At 37.0% G+C, this 19249-nt stretch overlaps 1 protein-coding gene and 1 long non-coding RNA gene across 2 annotated transcripts; one reads left to right on the top strand and one right to left on the bottom strand.

Moving 5' to 3' along the window:
- Window positions 1–666: 666 nt before the first annotated feature.
- LOC140887601 (uncharacterized) lies at window positions 667–6686 on the bottom strand. The gene is made up of 5 exons (XM_073294954.1): window positions 6529–6686; window positions 5417–5552; window positions 4837–4930; window positions 1091–1171; window positions 667–988 (listed from the first exon to the last, which is right to left on the bottom strand). The coding sequence occupies exons 1-5, from the start codon at window positions 6563–6565 to the stop codon at window positions 854–856; spliced, it is 483 nt and encodes a 160-aa protein (XP_073151055.1). The 5' UTR covers window positions 6566–6686; the 3' UTR covers window positions 667–853.
- Window positions 6687–12687: 6001 nt separating this feature from the next.
- On the top strand, window positions 12688–15041 carry LOC140876081 (uncharacterized). Its single transcript, XR_012148658.1, has 2 exons — window positions 12688–12886; window positions 14797–15041. It is a non-coding gene; the product is annotated as an uncharacterized lncRNA (long non-coding RNA).
- Window positions 15042–19249: the final 4208 nt, after the last annotated feature.

Genomic DNA, 19249 nt, shown 5'->3' on the forward strand with positions numbered 1-19249 from the left:
TATAAACTCCTAAAACTTAGAAACAATTTTTAATAAGATGAGTCAAGCACCCACTTAGTTTAGAAAAAAACATGTTTATAGTGGTTAAGTCGATGCCACCCATAGGGTAGTGCCTTGTGGGTAGCGTGGCGGATTTTGATTGATTAAAATCAGTGGATCCCACATGAGACCCACTGATTTTAACCAATCATGGGGTTACACATCGCCAGCAGGGTAGTACCCCGCGGGCGGCATGAACAAAACCGTTTATAGCATGTACAAAACAGAAGGTAAAATGAGGCAAAAATAACAAACCATCAAAAACAAAAAATAAAAGATCTAATTCTGATCTAATTTACAAATTGGAACCTTTTTTTTCTTTTTCCTTTTTTTTCCTTCAATTACTAAATTTTATACCTGTTTTTGAAGTTTTCAAGTTTTATTTCCATAAAAAAATTCTAATTGAAAATTATGCTCGGTATTTATATTTCATATCATGTTTTGTGTTCGAACAAATGATACGTAGGTATTAATTCATCATTAATTTTACTCGTCATGTACACACGTGGAATATGTCTGAATACAGAAATTTCTAATAAAAAACATATATTTTCAAAAAAGAAAAAGAATTAAGTGGTCTTAAAACGAATGATACTTGGAAAGTCCCAAATTGACCCGTTCGGTAGATATCTCAAGGGGTATTAAACAAAAGGTATTTGAGTTGAGAAAGACAGTAATTTTGTTATCCATCAAATAAAGCACATCATTGTTTCCAACATTTCATTTATACAAGCAACTTGATATTTCATCACCCAGCCAATCAGCAAAACTTATACATTAACCAACCATTTAGATTTAACAAAAAAGAAAGTTCTCACAAGGCAGCTTCTTCCGCGTCAGTCTCAGCTGGCACCGGAGGTAAATTGTTGCCACCTCTCAAGCGGGTAGAAACATTGTCGATGGCAGAGTTGAGCTGGCTTATTTTTTCATTCAAGGTCTGCCTGGTTTTCTGAAATGCACCATATAAAGATAGTTGATAAAGCGGTTGAAGAAAAAGTAGACAGAAGTTGAAAACTTCTTGTTTGGTCAACTCTGATATGTCATAACCAACCTCTAAGCCTTCGTCATAGTAAATTGGTCGCTTGGCCCTCTTGAAGCCATACTCATCTTCATTTAGCAGTGATCGTCGTATCTAACAATACAAAAAGGAAAGAAAAAGGGAGAGTAAATAAAATACAACAGGAAAACAGAAGCAATGAAAAACAATGCAGCAACAAGCATTGCTTGGATACTTCTGCACCATCTTATCAATTCACTCTTAACCTCTGTGCGTGTCATGGAAACTCTCTTAAAATGAAAGGATAATCTGCAAAAATTCAGTCACATGAGTTACATGCATCAATGCACCTTTAGTACTTCTTGCATCCTATGCTATGAATCTTAACAAATGTAAAGTTATCAATCCATCAAGTGAGCTGGGAAAAACAGACACAATTTGGACTACAGATGCGTATACAGTACCCTGAACTAATTCGGGACAAAGCTTGGATGACTCAATGTATAATTAAGTTTATACATGTACTATATATGCTTTTGTCTTTACATGGCAATAGTGAGCCGTAAGCTCATCATGCTGATAAGAACATTTAATAACCCAAAATTTTAGCATCAGGGTAGAATCTGTGTTGGATATTTTTTAGAAGAAAAGAAGAAAATGATGTGAAGCATGTAGAGAAAGCCAAAGAATCTATTTTATTATGCAACCTATCATATATTTATATAACATATCATATATTTATATAACATAATTAATATAGAGTCCTAATGAAACTAGAGTTCTAAGGAAAGTATTCTACTAGTTGGAGAAAACAAGTAGAATCCTAAAAAATATAATAGAGATATTTTTATAATTATAAAACAGTAATAGATATATTTAAATCAGTTTATTGAGTCATCCAAATCAACACTCCTCCTTGGCTCAGAAGCTGTGTAATTCATCCTTTTTCCAATGTTGAAGCCATCAAAGAACGCATAGGCTTGCCTTTGTTTGTGCACCAAATGTTGATAATGTCAGGAGGTTTATTCTGGCCGGTCACAAAATAAATTTGTGCTGTTCACATATCTAGGAATTCTTTTTTCTCCTTGAAGATGAATTTCACTAGCGTGATGCATATACTTTATCCTCTCCATCACACCATTTTGTCGATGAGAGTATGATGCTTTATTTCGTCTTCCTATATTTGTGTAGGCCTCCAAACCTTATTTTCTGGAAAAGTATGTCTCGTTTGTTTCCCATATTGATGGACAACATATTAGCGAGTTACTCCTTCATGTTAACTGAACTTTTCACCAAATTGTCTTTATTCATGGAAGGTGCATCAATATATTCCTCCATTAAATCTAACACAAAACTCTTCTATGCATTTTGACTTTAAATATCTCAATGCATTTTGCATCTTTTATCACACAGCTTTTGTCATTAAACAACACCTTATAAACTTTTTCCAACAACTGAGTAACACTCAAAAGATTTTGATCAAGTTAAGGAACATATAAAACATCAGAAATTAATTTCAAACCTGAGTGCCCTTCAATTGCTATAGTTTCTTTGCCTTTTACTTCAATGTATTGTCTGTTTCCAATCCTAACTTTAGAAACGTCAGTCTTGTTAAGTTCTTTGAAAAGATTTCGATTGTAAGTCAGGTGGTTTGTACAACCACTGTCGACCAGAAACTTTTTGTAGAGTTATTCATGCCAAAACATGATGCGAAAAACTCCTCCTCCTCATGAGGTTGATCTTCAATAACTTTTGCTTCCCCTTGTTGTAGAGTCTTGCATATCCTCTCCACGTGCCCTAACTGGCCACACTTGTGACATCTTGCTTCTGGACTCCACCAACACTTATTTTGTAGATGATTGGTTTTTTGCAATTGGGACAAGGTGGAAAGACTTGATTGTTGCCATAATTTTTTCTTGTTCTTACCAAGAGAATTGTTATATGATTTGGCTCGGAACGTACCCTCTGAAACCGATTCTTGTCTCGTAGTGCTTCTTTGTTCTTGTGCCTGCAGCGCATTCAACAACTATGCCAAAGTAATGATTGACATATCTCTCGAATTTTTCAAGGATGAATCGTGGCTTCAAACTTTTTCGGAATTATAACTAGAATCTTTTGAACCATTCTAGAATCAGGAAAATCTGTGTCGAGAAGTCTGATTTTGTCGACAATACTTAGAAGTTTGTCAGAATATTTCTTGACCGTTTCTGATTCCTTCGTCCCTTGCATCTCAAAATCTCGAATCAAATTCAGCACTTGTATCCCTTTGATCCTTTCGCTTCCTTCGTATTCTTTCTTAAAAAAATCTCAGATTTCGTTGGCTGTTTTCAGTGTCATGATTCTGGTAAAAACACAGAAAGAAACTGCCGTAAACAAGATGGCTTTTTCTTTTGATTTTCTTTGCTTATTCTCCTTTTGATTTTTGATTTGTGCCATCGTTGGGTTGTCAGACAGATTGGAACTTCATATTCTTGTTCAATGGCTTCCCATAAATCGTTGGCATCTAGACATGCTTCCATTCCAACAACCCATACTTGATAATTTGTTCCATCAAATACTGAAGGTGGAATTGTGGTGAAAGAATGTTCCGAACTCATTATGGAAATTTTGATATCTCACAGATCTCTCAAGAACGTGGCTCTTGTTACCAATGTCTTGGATAGTTTTGAGAAAAAAAGAAGAAAATAACGTGAAGCAAGTAGAGAAGGCCAAAGAATCTATTTTATTATGCAATCTATTATTTATTTATATAACATAATTAATATATAGTCCTAATGAAACTGGAGTTCTAAGAAAATATTATACAATAACAACTAGAATACTAAAAGATATAATAAAGATATTTTTATAATTATAAAACAATAATAGATATATTTAAATCAGTTTATTGAGTCATCAAAATAAACAATCTGACTCTGTCCTGGTTTATTTTCAAGAATCAAATTTAAATTGTTTAGTACAGGTTTGTCTTAATTCAATTTTCACTGGCCTCGTTCGGGGAAAATACAAATCAAAGGTCAGGCATTCAACAACTCCAAAAGTTATTGTTGCACGACATAAATTTGGCCTGTATAAGCAAACCCGAAGCCAAATTCAACCTCTTCACTGTAAGAGTCATGCTAAGAGAGAAATTATTAATATGTTTCAATGAAATCCTAGTCATACAAATGATATATTTAAATAACCAAAATAGGTAATTATAATAAGATGAATATCCAACTTTTGGTATTATCATCAATACATCACAATGAAATCTCTAATTCAGTTTTCGTGTATTACATGATAAGCAAAGATAAGAAGATATTCCACTGAAAATGCATGCAGGCTGAACTAACACAATTTTTAATCCATCCACATACATGTCATACAAACACCATAACCAAAGGAAGAATAAGAGATCTCTGCAAAACCTCACATTTTCATTGAATTCAACCAGATTACTGGCCAATGTAAAATCAGTGATTTCATGGGATAAATTAAATAGTCATGAAACCAAAATTAATTAAAATTTAAAATAAAATTGCAAGAAATATTAACGAAAGTGGTGAAAAGCTAATGTTGCCAAGAAGTTGGAACATCACAAAGCTAAGTATGTAATAATGATAATATACAATCTTGTATTGAATTAAGTTGGTCTTTCACCATCTTTTTTAGGTAGATAATCCATTATCAAACTTCTCTGGTTTAACATAATCTTTCACTCTAGTATAAGAAATATCAATCGCAGTCTGAGGGAACCAATCACAGAAAAAATTAAGAAAAGACAGAATTTTAGGTTTAAAGTGAACACACATGATTACCTGTGGTGCAAAAATATAAGCAAGTGTTCCAAAGACTGCACCCCCTAGAAGAAAACCAGCAACAAAATCAGCATCACTACCACCCCTGCGATCACTGCAAGGAAAGAACAAAATCAACAAAAATTCTATCATGGATAAACACACAGACGTAATAAATGATTGTTTCCTAATGACTGCTGGATGGCCTTCCAAAAAAAAATAGAATGACCCCTGGATGTGGTATTAAATACCACGACGCACAAAACTCAATTAGGATAACAACATAAATAAATTAAGTAAAAGAAGTTGTGTATGTCTAAAATAAAAGATGAAATCACAAAATCTCTACAGTAAGATGCAATTAGCTGTACAAATTATTGGCAAAAATAATCACTAGAAAATCCCATAGACAACTTGCTATCTCCAACTTGCGCCCCAGTTCTTTTAACTGCATCATGCATTAGCAAGACTGCTTCAGTTTAATAATTTTTTTTATCATGATGTCAAATTCAATCCAATAAGTACAGATCTGAAAATTAGTCATGCTTGGTTTATATGCATATATAAAAACTAATCAATGACGACAAAAATAATTGCATACTTGTACTCTGCTTGAACAGACAAGCTGTGCTTGGTCCGGAAGCCGGACTTCTCAAATTTCAATCCTGGCATCAATGTCTTAGTAAAGGCACCCGATTTTGATGATAAATGGTTGCAGGTCTTAAGATAATTTCCTCCTGCAATACAATTCAAATAATAACGAAATAAGATGAACGGTATTGCCACAGTCGAGCTATCCACTCAAGTTTAGATGATATTGCGGCAATGTTATTTTCTTTTTCATCAAACAATTTCCCATGTTTAGAAACATTGACAACACCATCATCTAACTTTTGTTTCCCTTTCTAAAACCTCTCTCTTAAATCTCCAAGCATAATTATTTCCTCTTCTAATCCCAATTTGCACTAATTTCAAAAATACTAAATCACTATATATATTCTAATTGTACACAATAAATACACCTAATTTTTAATTTTTTTTATACCCTCATACCCCACATATTATTAGAATATCAACCACCGAACAAAAAGTTAAAACACTTTTATTGATACATTAAGTTCTGCTTCTTCCCAAAAACAAAGCAAAAAAAAATTCATTCCCAAAAACGTTTTCATTTCAAAACAAATCTCTGGAAACACCTTAAACAAATCCAGACATTTCCTGTGTTTCTATGTACATTAAAATCCTTAAACTACAATATCAAGCTAGTTCTACGATCACGTTAATGCACAAAAAAAAATTATTGTCAACATTGGAGTAATTTGAAAATTCATACCTTCAAATCAATAAATCAAACCAAATTCTAGACTCCAAACACAACCTTAACAAAATGAAAAGAACCTCTTTCAATTCATTATGAACTAATTATACTCCCTGCTAATTTCAAAACCATTAGATTCCAAACATGGGAATACAAATGCCTAACCAAACATGGGAATACAAATTCCAATAATAAGATTCCAAAAATCCCAATAGACTGGAAATTAACTTCAAACATTCAAACTACTCGCACGGGAAACAGAACATCAAAACCTCAGGATTTCATCAATTACACCAAAAAATCATCAGTTTAATCACAAACTCAGGCAAATTTATCACTAATATTTACAATTAATGTATAATAATTGCTCGAGCAGGATTTGCAATCATTACCGGAGACAGGAGCCAGAAGTACGCCGGTCGTAGCCATCGAAATTGGTTTGAGATTTAGAGAAATTTGTAGGGTTTGTAGATGGTTAAATGAGTGAGTATGAATCTAATACATTAGCGACAAAGTTTACGATTTCTTTTCTCTGGAAAATATCGTAAACTATAAAGTTTAATGATAAAATACAGGGAAAATTACATTTGTTTATTTATTTATTTTTTTTGTTTTAAATGAACATTTGTTTATTTTGATGATATTGATTTATATTGTCCAAAAATTTCAACTTTATACTCAATTCTTCGATTTAAGTGATTTTAATTTTTTTTCCCGGATATAATGTTTATGTCACACCAATACATATTAATATGGCACTTAAGACCATTTAGTGATCCGTATCCAGAATTAATGTTTATTGAGTAATTAATCATGTAATTATGTTTTGATTAAGTAAAACATGATTAAAGAAATTTCAAATGGATTAACGGAGTCCAGAAATGGATCTAGGATACTTGAAAATGGCCAGAAGGTTCTGAGGATTCGGAGGGTTCGAAGGATCCGAACCAGGTTAGGAGGCTCCGAACTGGTTCGGAGGATCCGAACCTAAGATCGGAGAATCCGAACATGAGATCGGAGGATCCAAACTTGCATGGCCAGCTGTCCGAAAATAATACGTCATGGGTGAGGTGACGTCACTAATGGGACTTCGGAGGATCCGAAGTTAGGATCGGAGGCTCCGAACATGATCGGAGGCTCCGAAGTCATGAACGGAGGATCCGAACCGGATCGGAGGCTCCGAACTTCGCCTATAAATAGGGGGCCGAGATTTCATTTTCAACTCTCACTTCTCCTTTTTTTCTCTCAATTCCTTAGTCTTCTAGCTTAGATCTAGGGAATTTTAGGCGTCTTTTTGGGATTCCGGAAGTGGCATAGCGATTCAGGCGTCGTAGCGAAGCTGTGGTCTAGTTTTGATGCAATTGTCATCAGCGGACTGACGACGGACGCAGGTATAGCTATGATCTCCTTAAATTATTTAGGAGTATGCAATAGCTTAGTTAAGGCTTATAGAGCTTATATAATGATGCATGGGTATTTGTTGATGATAGGCTTGAAACCTAGAATGGGACTGCTAGGAGTTGCCTTAGAAAGGTACGTAAGTACTGACTGAGATAGCCAGCGGGTTTTGCATGTTTATATGTTGCATTTGTGTGTCATATTATTATGCAGCATGTGCATATCACATTGTGTCTGTCCATCTTTTGTGATGAGCCATGTAGGGCCGCTCAGCCCTGTTCGGACGGTCGATGTCGAGCGCCCCGCGACCGACGGGTTAGCCGACACTGGAATCTGTAAGACACGGTCTACGCCCGTTAGGAATAAGCAGTGTACGCAGGGTTTGATCCCCGAGTTGTACCACTCATGTCCTATGCGCCATTCCTGAGCAGTTGTATACAGTTATCCTAGATATGGATACCCTGTCATTTGCATGCATCATATTGGTATGTTTTACCCGTGCTTTCATATTGAGTTTAGAGATCACGTCCAGTATTTTCTGTATGTCTGGACACCCCATTCGACGAGGCAGGTGTAGGTGCATGATTGAGCACCAGGAGCTTGGAGTGGCCAGTGACCTTGGAGACAGCATGATTAGCTGTAGGTTTTAATTGCCCTTAGGATTATTTGTAATTCGACTGAGTTGTATTTTTGGTTATTTAACCGGTTGTATTCTGCCGGTCTGCTTTTATTTAAGTATTCCACGGGAATTTATTTTAAATGCATGCTTAATTATGCTATAAATATGATTAGGTAGTGGATACGGGTTGGGTCGCTACATTTATTGGTATCATAGCTGCATGCAAGAGACTTTGGAGATAGTAATGAGACTCTTTGGGTTATCCTTGTAGGATTGATGAGACCTTGGAAGAGGTGATGATGTGGCAATAAGGTTGCCTGAAGACTATCATTATCGACAGGAATTTTAAGATTTGGCTTATGGGATTCCAGCAAGCGCGGACAGGAGCGATGGATCGTGTCCGAGCTTTCGAGACTTCTACTCATGTGGATCCTAGCTTTGGATCGAGTACCGGATGCCAGAGGCAGTGGCAGAGGATTGGTTAGGACTGACTTGATGTTTGCATCTGTACTGTCCGTACCATGATGACACTACTCTGAAGATTCTCTATTCGTAGTTGGAGAGATTATCATAAAAACCTTCACCAGGGAATTCCTCGAGTGGCTAAGGCATGACTGGTTTCGAGCGTAAGGTCATTAAACTCATGCAGAACATGGTTTTGCCGGTATGCTTGTATCGATGCGTTCGGTAGGCACACGGGAAACTTCATGTTCAAAAGCATTATATGAATGCAAGAAGAATGCTGACGGTAGATCGTGAGAAGAAAAGGTCGACTGACAGGCACTGTTGCAGAGCATAGCTGGTTAGCGAGTTCGAGTTAATTTCTCCGGAAGTCTTGGCAGGACGAGATACCGAGAGAGTCGGGCAGGAGTACGCTTGCATTGATGCGTGTGTCGATTAAAGGCTTCATGCTCAAGAAACGAAGACTAGTACGATGATTTGAATACTGTATTGTTGTAGTTGTAAACAATATTTTAGTTGTAATGAATCATCATACTTTGGTTGTATCATTTCAAGTTTGGTTGTACATTTTCAATGTATTTTGAATACTGTATGTATTACATGAGATTGTAATAAATAAATTGTACATAACTTGAAAAAATGATACGTGTATTATTATTTCAGCAATTCGTGGATGATTGCATGATTCTGCTAAATTTTGGCATGACGTTAGTTGATTAGTGTTCAACTGTGGTAACTCATGGGGTTTGAATGGGCCGATTGTAACCGTGAGACTTGTGGTTAGTCTAGGCGTTTTCCTAGGATTGACCTAATGAGTTAGTCGACTAAGATAGTGTCAGCGATGAGTGGACTCATCTAGAGGCATTAGGGATATTGTTTGGTTTAGAACATTGAGCTTGTTCTAGGTTGTTCCCTTAGAACAGTAGGTTGTCTGACCTTCGTTAGGTTGAGACTTGTGATGATGGGTTTTCATCAAGATGCCAGGTCTGGTATATGCCGAGAGTTGTGGACTATGACCATGATTTGACGTGAGGAGGCGTGACCCTATGTTGATATACCTGGGAGCCTTTGTGCTTCAGGGGATGGTGGTGGGAAGGCTACTCAATCTAGAGTTTTGGTAACAGTCACGATGAGGTATGACCTTGGATTAGATATCAGGTTTGATATCAATGATTCGATATCGTTTGGTGTGCCAGATATATTATTTTGAGTTTTCTGATGTGAGAACCAGTCTTGGAGGATCTTCTTGACAAGTGTGTACACTGAGCAGATAGGTTTTGACCTATGAGATACTGCTAGACTAGTGGTTCTAGTAGGTAGACGGATTTCTACCAGCGATGACTAGGGGTTGTCATCAGAGTTGTGGTTATGGTTTCACTGTAATAGGAGTTATCCAAGATACTAGATGGGACGCTGTTTTCGAGACTTCGACTCGAATAGGAGAATTTCTTCATGATGATTAATCTCATCAGTAATGTGATTATATCAGATGTTAAAGACTGTATAAGACTATTTAAGACGATAGGAAAACGTGGCCTATGCCCGTGAAGCCTTGGTGATTGTCCAGGTGGATTATTGAGGTAAGCTACCTTAGTTTTAATTTGGTGCGCAGTCTTTGCGAGGAATATAATCAGGATCATGTCCGGAGATTGGGGGAATCCTTGGGATTCGTTAGTTATGATTCTTGGACTTGACGAACCGTGACGTTCATCCTGAATGAACGAGGCAAGCTTTTATGCTATTCGTTTGATGTAATAAACACATGATTTGATGTTTGAAACTTCTTACATGTATATATATGCATGTTTTAGAATTGATAAACCAGGATTTGAGTTGGTATTTGACTGATTTGGATTGAATGATCAAGCTTTGACAGCAAAATGCAATCTGCAGAATTTTCTGGACAGGGTGCACGCTCGATCTTGTGAACTCATAGGATCGAGGGCGGCCCGTGAATTTTTAAAACAGATAATTGAGCAATTGGAGCTCGCTCGATCGTGTTAGTGCATGGGATTGAGCGCGGCCTGAACATCCTGAAATCCGAGAGCTGAAGAATTGGGCTCGCTCGATCGGACGAGTTCATCCGATCGAGCGAGGTTCCTGAATTTTTTTAAAAAAAAAATATTTTTAGCTCTTGGTTTTAATATTTATTTATTGTTTGATTAATTGTTTTATTAATCATTACTTGCCCTGAGATGAGATTAGCAACCCGAGGTCCCCACACGGGATCCCAAGAACCAAGATATAATTGATATCATATTCGATAGCCCATTTTAAACATGCATTGCATTAATATTTAATATCTTGCATGTTATGTTATTTATACTGGGAATTGTTTTTCTCACCGAAGTTATCTGGTTATTACTGTGTTTTGTATGTGTGCATGGCAATAGGTGGGGCAGGAGCTGGACAAAGAGGTCGTGAATAGCTCGAGATAAAAAGATTAGCACGTGGTTACTTCGGCTTTTGGAGTAGAGTTTATTGTCAAAACTTGTTGTATATAATATAACTTGTGAAATACTTCAACTAGACTTATGTTGTAGTAATGTTTGAGTTTTGTATAATTGATATTAACCTTTGGGAGAATTTATGAAGACAAGGATGATGTTTGCATGTTTTATGTTGAGTTATCATGTTTTCTTTCATTTTTAATCATATTTGACATATGTAGATGGTTAGACATCAGAAAATCAACCAAGATCAGTTAAGAGCATAACTTCAGCAGTCCGGGCGGAGCTCAGCTCGCTCGAGCATAGCCTGGTGTGCTCGAGCGAGCCAAGGAGGGTTCTTGGACCCGAGAGGCGCTCGCTTGAGCGAGCCACTCTTATAAAAAATTTTTTGATTTTAACTTTTCCTTCATTGATTGGTTGATCATTAATATTTAATTATGTTTAACTTATATTTGCCCCTAAAGATGAGATTAGCACCCGAGGTCCCCACAGGATCCGAGTAAGAAGGAAGCTATTCCGAATTGGTAGCGTCGGACGACATCTTCTGAGATTCGCAGTTTCTTGGGATTGGCAGGATGCTATAGGCGATTCATCGAGAATTTCTCACGGATTGCTCGACCATTGACGCAGTTGATGAGGAAGGATGTTCCTTTTGTCTGGTCTGCAGAGTGTGAGCAGAGCTTCGATGAGTTGAGAGGACGTCTGACTAGCGTGCTTGTGCTTGCCTTGCCATCTGGTTATGGTGGTTATGTGGTTTATACAGGCGCATCTCTCCAGGGTTTGGGATATGTGTTGACATAGAATGGGCATTTGGTTTCCCATGCATCCAAACTGTAGTACCAAAAATCCAATTTACTAATTCGCATATATTAAATTAAATAAATATTATGGTTATTATTTTTAAGTTTAATTGATTTAAATTCTTTATTTGAATTATGTGCTAATAAAATATTTTATTATTTATTCAAATAATTTTTATTGTACTAACTATTTAATTATTGTTTTTTTAATTTGTTTAAATTTATTTGTCAAAATGATTTTTATTGTGCAATTTAATTGTTTTAAATATTTTAAAAGTTTAAGCTTGCATATTTAAATGATTTTAATTATTTAGTTTATTAATTTAAAAGATTTTAACTGTTTAGCTTATTTGTTTAAATATTTTTGAGTGTTCAGCTTATTTATTTTAAATAACCTAAGTTTAGCGGTTAGTTATTTTAAATGCCAAGATTATTTATTTAAATGCTTTTTAATTATCCAAATCATTTTAAGGGTTTTTATTTTCGCTCGTGAATTTATTTAAATTTCTTTTAAATGTTTGTCTAGTTTTTTTAAAATTATTTTAATCGCTCTGCTTGATATTTAAACATTTTACTCATGGCCGTGACATCAGGATATTTAAAGTGTTCAATTCTTGGATTTTCAAACTTGAGTAATTGCGGGAATTTGGACCTAACATCTTTACTCGCACCATATAAAATACTGCATTTTATATATTTCATACCTATACACTTAAAAATATGTGGACCGGCCCAAAAGAAGGGATCTTCCACAGCCCAAGTTCCAGCCCATTTATATTTTCCCCTTCTCCAAGCTTAAGCCGATAGGCCCTTTCATTTTTTTTCTCTTTTCTCTCCATCTCTCTCTCGCGTTCGGCGTTCTCTGATTTTCCCTTCCATTTCCAGCCTTCGACCTACGCAGCAGCTCCATTTTTCGGCAAGGCTCTCCTCTAGGCGAGCTGAACGAGCTTCAACTCGCCTTTCCTCAGCTCGATTCCAGTGGCCGAGCTTTTCCCCCCATTTCTGATTTGTTTAGCGTGAGGCAAGATTCATGGGCTTCTTTGGCCACCAAGTGCATGATATACTGTGTGATTGTATTCCGTTATGCATTTCGATTTTTTTTGTTATTTGAAGCTATGTTGCTGGTCGACTGATTTTCACATAGGATCGGCGCCCCTGTTTGTTTTGTTTTCCTTCATTTGCTGCTTGTGTCCTCTAAGGGTGCCTGTAGAGATTTATATGTGTATTCTTGGTTGTATTACAGTGGTCCTGATGATGAATGATGTTATTCATTTTAGTTTCCAAAATTGTTGCATTTTCTCCCTCCCCTGTTTGGATTTCTTCTGCCAAAATTTGAGTATACGTCGCTTGAGTTATATTGTTGTTTGGATGGTGGTATAGGGTCTACCATGGGTGAGAACGTAGATCACATGGTAGCACCTATGTTTTTTATATGGCCATCATAGGTTTGCGGTGAATGGGCGTTTGACTGGGTACTGGATTGTTGATAAGGGTTCGGTCCAGGTCAGGGTCAGCTTCTTGAGCTGAGAACTTGTTTTTGGACAGGGGCTGAGCTTCAGCTGGGATGTCCTAGTTGTGAGGGAGTTGGTCTTAGAGGTTTAGGCAAAATTAAGGGGTTGTTTAGGCCTAGAGCATAGGCTATTAATTTGGAGGATCTAGGCGTGCATGTCTTGGAGGGGATGGGTGTTGAATGAAAGAAAAATATATATTGTCAAAGAGTCGGGGGCTGTCTGGAGGTCGTTGTACAAACAAGTGTTGTGCTCAAATTTTTGGCTAAGTGTTCGAGTCTAGAATTAGCCTAGGAAGCTTAGAAAATGTCGTTTCAAACGGGTCCTAATCTGACTAAGTATTTGGGATGAATCCTAAGCTATAAATTCTAAGGGAAGGGTTTTAGGAATTAAGTGTGCAACCCGAAAACTCTATTACTGGAAATGATTTGGGAGGAATGATACTTGAAGATAATTTCTTTCTAGTTAATTATACAACACATGGGAACCGTGGTTTTCTTTTAGTGTAAGGCAATTTGAACAAGGAATGATTATGTTATAAGCCTTTGCGATTGGATTGCTCGGGTTACTTCCTAAGAGCCAAAGAAAAGTAAAGTCTAGATTCTTAGCTATGGCTTGCCACATAAATCACCATCCTTGTCAACCATCTTTCATCATTTAATTGTGAATCGAGTAATCGAGTAAATATTTTCAAAGAAAGCCATTTCCATAATATGCATGCTAAGTTCTTATATCAAGGCAAGAAAGAATGAAAGAAAGTATTTTTTTTAGAACGATGTGAGATGGTTGTGACTATAGACAAGTATGGGTTTGGACGAGTTGGGAGAAGTCCTGATTTCCCTTACCAAGTATGGGTTTGGACGAGTTGGGAGAAATCCTGGCTTTCCTTACCAAGTATGGGCAAGACGAGTTGGGGGTTATCCTGACTTCCTTGCGGCCTAGTGCACTGCAGCCATGATCATGATCGAAAGTACAGAGTCACAATTCAAGTATCTAAGTTCACAGTTACAGTTCAAAATATATATGACTGTGTTTCAGTACAGTTTATTCAGTTACTTTCATTTTGTTGAACTTAGCAATGCATATGTTATATTTAAGTTCTCCTTTTTGGGAAGTCTATTTTGTTTAAAGAAAGGGCACAATATTATGCAGTTCAGTTTATTCAGTTCAGTTCAGTTTATCAGTTTCAGTTATGCATGAGGTTCAGATTAAGTTTAAGAAAGTTCCAAGTTAAAAAGTGTGAGTTATGTGTGAGTTCATTGCATGCAGTAAGTCACATTTTCTTTATCATTCAGCTTGTCTGAGTAAGTTCCAAAGTATTATAAGTATAGTATTTTAAGTATTAAGCATGTACTTTTAAACCCTCGTTATTGCCCCCATATTCTTGTTGGGCCCCTATGCTCACTACATCTACTTGGTGCAGGTATAAGTTATCATTGAGATCGAGGGGAAAGACTATCGAGTGGAATGCGATGTGGGCACGGCACATCCCTCCGACCTATGCTAGTCTTCCGCGGAATTTTATTTTAACCACTTTATAGCTATTTATTTTGTTGTTTGGACAAATGTAAATGCAATGACTTATTGACCGTCTTTGGGCATGTAAATATCAAAGTGTTAATTATTGTGATGGTTGGATTGTCAGATCATTATCTCTGGTTCTTGTTCCTTTTCTCGGTCTAGTCTTTTCCTTTTGGTATTGTTGGTCGTATTTTTTTTAGTTGCTGGCTGTTACAGGCGGGTTTGAATATTTATAGAGAGGTCATGCCAAATTTGTTTTAAAAAAAACCGCATTTTCTTTATTAATTAATTTAAAATAGAAGTCAGGGTCGTTTCAGTTGGTATCAGAGCATGGTTCTGGTTTGGGTTGTGCCTACTGCCGGTTGCAAGAAACTCGAGAAGTCTCGCCTCAAAGTTAGTAAGTTTTAATGAATTTTATATGGTAGTCGTAATTGATTTATTACTTTAAGTGTTTTGATGTCACCTTCTTTTTAAAATATTTTCAAAACTAGATTCTTAATTTAATTAAGTGTGCAGTTTAGTGTTTATTTTTGTTTAAAACTTCTTTTATAATTTAGAGTGTATTATTTGACTGTTTATTTTTTGTGGCATGCGGTCCCATGTTAAACGTGTTGGAGAACGGTGATCAGATCAATCAGAATTTTTACCCGGTGCAGCGGAAGTTTAAAAATTTTATATGGAACGATTCCATAATGGGTATCAAAACTTTACGATTAAATTGTGTGTGTAAAAATTAAATAACAATTATAAATTTTTACCTCCAATCTCGAATCGAGATTATGGACACAAACAGATTACTCTGCTCTTGTTGTATATCCCTGGAACTGATGGACGAACTGTTCTTCAATCAGGTCCACGAACAGAGATTTAATCCCTCTGATAGATTGCACTAGAAAATCTATCAGAAGTTTCTACGAAGAGAATTAACGAATTTGATCCGTTAAACCAGACTGCAAATTCAAAATTCACAGGCTGGATTTTCCCGACAGAGAGGAAAGGGGGGCGGCCACTTTTAATAAAAACAACTAGGGTTTTCGAAAATTGTGAGCCTCTGTTGTGTAATTTCTGTACTGCAATAACTTATTTATAATGTGGGCTGCTAACAGCTTAGGGCCCATTAGTCATAAGTTCAAGCCTGACAAGCAAAGCCCGCATGTTCAGAAATTAATATAAAATTCATCGTGACTCAGATTGATAAACCAATTTCACCAATGTTCACAGAAATCATTTCTGCATCTTTTAGAGTCAAGATAAATTTTCTGAATCCGAATTCAGTGATTTCCAAAAATGCCCATCCCTATGTCATTTTAGGAAATCTTACTCCTTTACTCTTAAATAAGAAGTCCAACTTCTTTGTTCATTAAATTTAACTCTTTAAATTTAACTATCTTAACGGGGATTAAAAATCCATTACTCTGTGTGACCCTCAATGGTTCAGGGATACAGCTAGCCGTGAGCTCATAACTCCTTGTGACTCGGAACAACAATTTCCGACTTGCCCATCGAATCATGGTAAGAGCGCCTAGCAACATCGCCCCATGATTCCCTAGGTATCACTGATAGTGCCTGCAAGAACCAATAGATTTTGGTTAGCGTACAGTACGGTCCCTTCATCCATATATCCCGATCGAATCAACAACCATTGGTAAATCGAGAGTCGTTCGAGATTCGATAACTATGCAATGCATCTTGAAGATCAAATAGTGATGTGCTACTAAGAAACCATTTCTTAAAACACATCATGTACTCTGGCCAGAGATTCGTCACACTAATATCTCCTCAGATTGCATAGGATATCCACACTCGCAAGTATGTGGTGAATCCTTGACAACAAAGCATCGACTCCTATATGTGTTGTAACTGTACCCAATCCCGACACCTGATGACCCCAATAGAGTCGGTAAACGAGTCAAAGCACAGTACTAGCATATAGAGTCTCAATGATGTTTCAAGTAGTAAGGACTAATGGTGTACAACCAAAACCGCGGACTTTATCCACTCGATAAGTGATAACCACTTGGAAAGTCCGGATAGGGTAGTTCGATCATTCATCGTATGAATATCCATTTGCATGCTTTGAATATCTCTATGTTCCATACCAATGAAACGTGGTACTCGGCATCGCAAATGCTAGTCTCAATCTCGAGCGATCCTTATCCTTATTAACGGACGGCTCAATCGACTAGGAACCATTTAGAATATACAGTGACTATAAGATGTGTTTCATGATAGACATCCCCATGTACTACCACATCTTACATACACTATAGTATATTCAAGGTCTTTATCAAAACAACAATAGTATATCACAATATAACAATATGAAGAAAGATAAAGTCATTGCCATTAATAAAAGTGTAAATTATATTAAACAAAAGATTGTTTATACAAAGAGTCATCAAAGCCCTTAGCCATAAGTTGGCTCACCGGGCACCCACTCTTTCAATCTCCCACTTGCCCTAAAGCCAACTAGTCATACTACGTAGACCCATTGCTTCGCGATGTTTGTCAAATAATGGTCCTGGCAAGGGCTTAGTAAGTGGATCAGCGATATTGTCTGCAGAGGCCACTCTTTCGACAGTGATGTCTCCTCTTTCCACGATCTCCCGGATGATGTGGTATTTCCTCAGTACGTGTTTGGATCTTTGATGAGACCTTGGTTCCTTTGCCTGAGCAACGGCACCCGTGTTGTCACAGTACACCGGGACTGGACCAATAACTTCAAGAATAACGCCCAACTCTTGGACGAAATTCCTCATCCAAACGGCCTCTTTAGCAGCAGCTGATGCCGCAATGTATTCTGCCTCAGTGGTGGAATCCGCTGTGGTGTCCTGCTTGGAACTCTTCCAAGAGACAGCACCGCCATTGAGCATGAACACAAATCCAGAGGTTGACTTCGAGTCATCCACGTCACTTTGGAAGCTAGAGTCGATATAGCCTTTCAATTTTAGTTCTCTTCTTCCATATACCATGAACATATTCTTAGTCCTTCGTAAGTACTTAAGAATGTCCTTCACGGCTTTCCAATGCATTTGACCGGGATTAGCTTGATATCTGCTCGTGACACTCAGAGCAAATGCTACATCCGGTCTGATAGATATTATCCCATACATGATACTATTTATGGCTGACGCATATGGTACATGTGTCATTTTCTCTATATCTTCATCAGTCTTGGGAAACATAGACCTGGATAGAGAAACTCCATGACACATAGGTAGATGTCCTCTCTTGGACCCATCCATTGAAAACCGTTTCAATATGGTGTCGATGTAGGTTGCTTGAGTGAGTCCTATCATTCTCTTAGATCTATCTCTATAGATCTGTATCCCTAGAATATAGGATGCCTCACCCAAATTCTTCATCGAGAATCTACCTGATAACCATATCTTTGTTGACTGCAACATCCCTACGTCATTCCCAATGAATAGGATGTCATCAACATAAAGTACTAAGAATGTCACAGCATCCTTAACTACTTTCTTGTACACGCATGGTTCCTTCGGGTTCTTGATGAAACCAAAATCCTTTATTGTTTCATCAAATTTCTGGTTCCAACTTCTTGATGCTTGTTTTAGACCATAGATTGATCTCTGAAGCTTGCATACCTTATGCTCGCTTTCCATGGATGTGTATCCCTTAGGCTGCGTCATATAGATCTCTTCCTTAATGTTTCCATTAAGAAATGCAGTCTTCACATCTATTTGACATATCTCATAGTCATACCAAGCAGCTATAGCAATAAGGATTCTTATGGACTTGAACATTGCAACTGGTGAAAAGGTTTCATCATAGTCAACTCCTTGTCTTTGAGTATAACCTTTCGCCACCAATCGTGCCTTGTAGGTCAATACCTTACCTTAAGGCCCAAGCTTTCTCTTGTAGATCCATTTACACCCTATTGGAACAATTCCATCGGGAGGATCTACTAAAGACCAAACTTGGTTTGTATGCATCGAATCTATTTCCGACTGCATAGCTTCAAGCCATAAATTTGAATCCGCATCGGAAATTGCTTCTTTGAAGTTTCTTGGATCACATCCAACATCGGGTTCATCTTGATCCCCTTAAAGAAGAAGACCATATCGAATAGGAGGTCTAGAAGTCCTCTCGGATCTTCTAGGTATAGGCGTGTCTATCAATGGTTCCTGAGGTGTAGGATCATTATTTTGTATTTTGGGTTCTTCTCGAATTTCTTCGAGTTCCATCATCTCGCCTTTCTTATCCAATAAGAACTCCTTCTCCAAGAAGGTGGCATTCCTTGAAACAAACACCTTTGTTTCAGCAGGATGATAGAAATAATATCCGATTGAATTCTTCGGATACCCTACAAAATAACATAAGGTGGATCGACT

Source organism: Henckelia pumila, chromosome 1 (genome assembly GCF_033568475.1).
Source record: "Henckelia pumila isolate YLH828 chromosome 1, ASM3356847v2, whole genome shotgun sequence".
NCBI classification, from domain to species: domain Eukaryota; kingdom Viridiplantae; phylum Streptophyta; class Magnoliopsida; order Lamiales; family Gesneriaceae; genus Henckelia; species Henckelia pumila.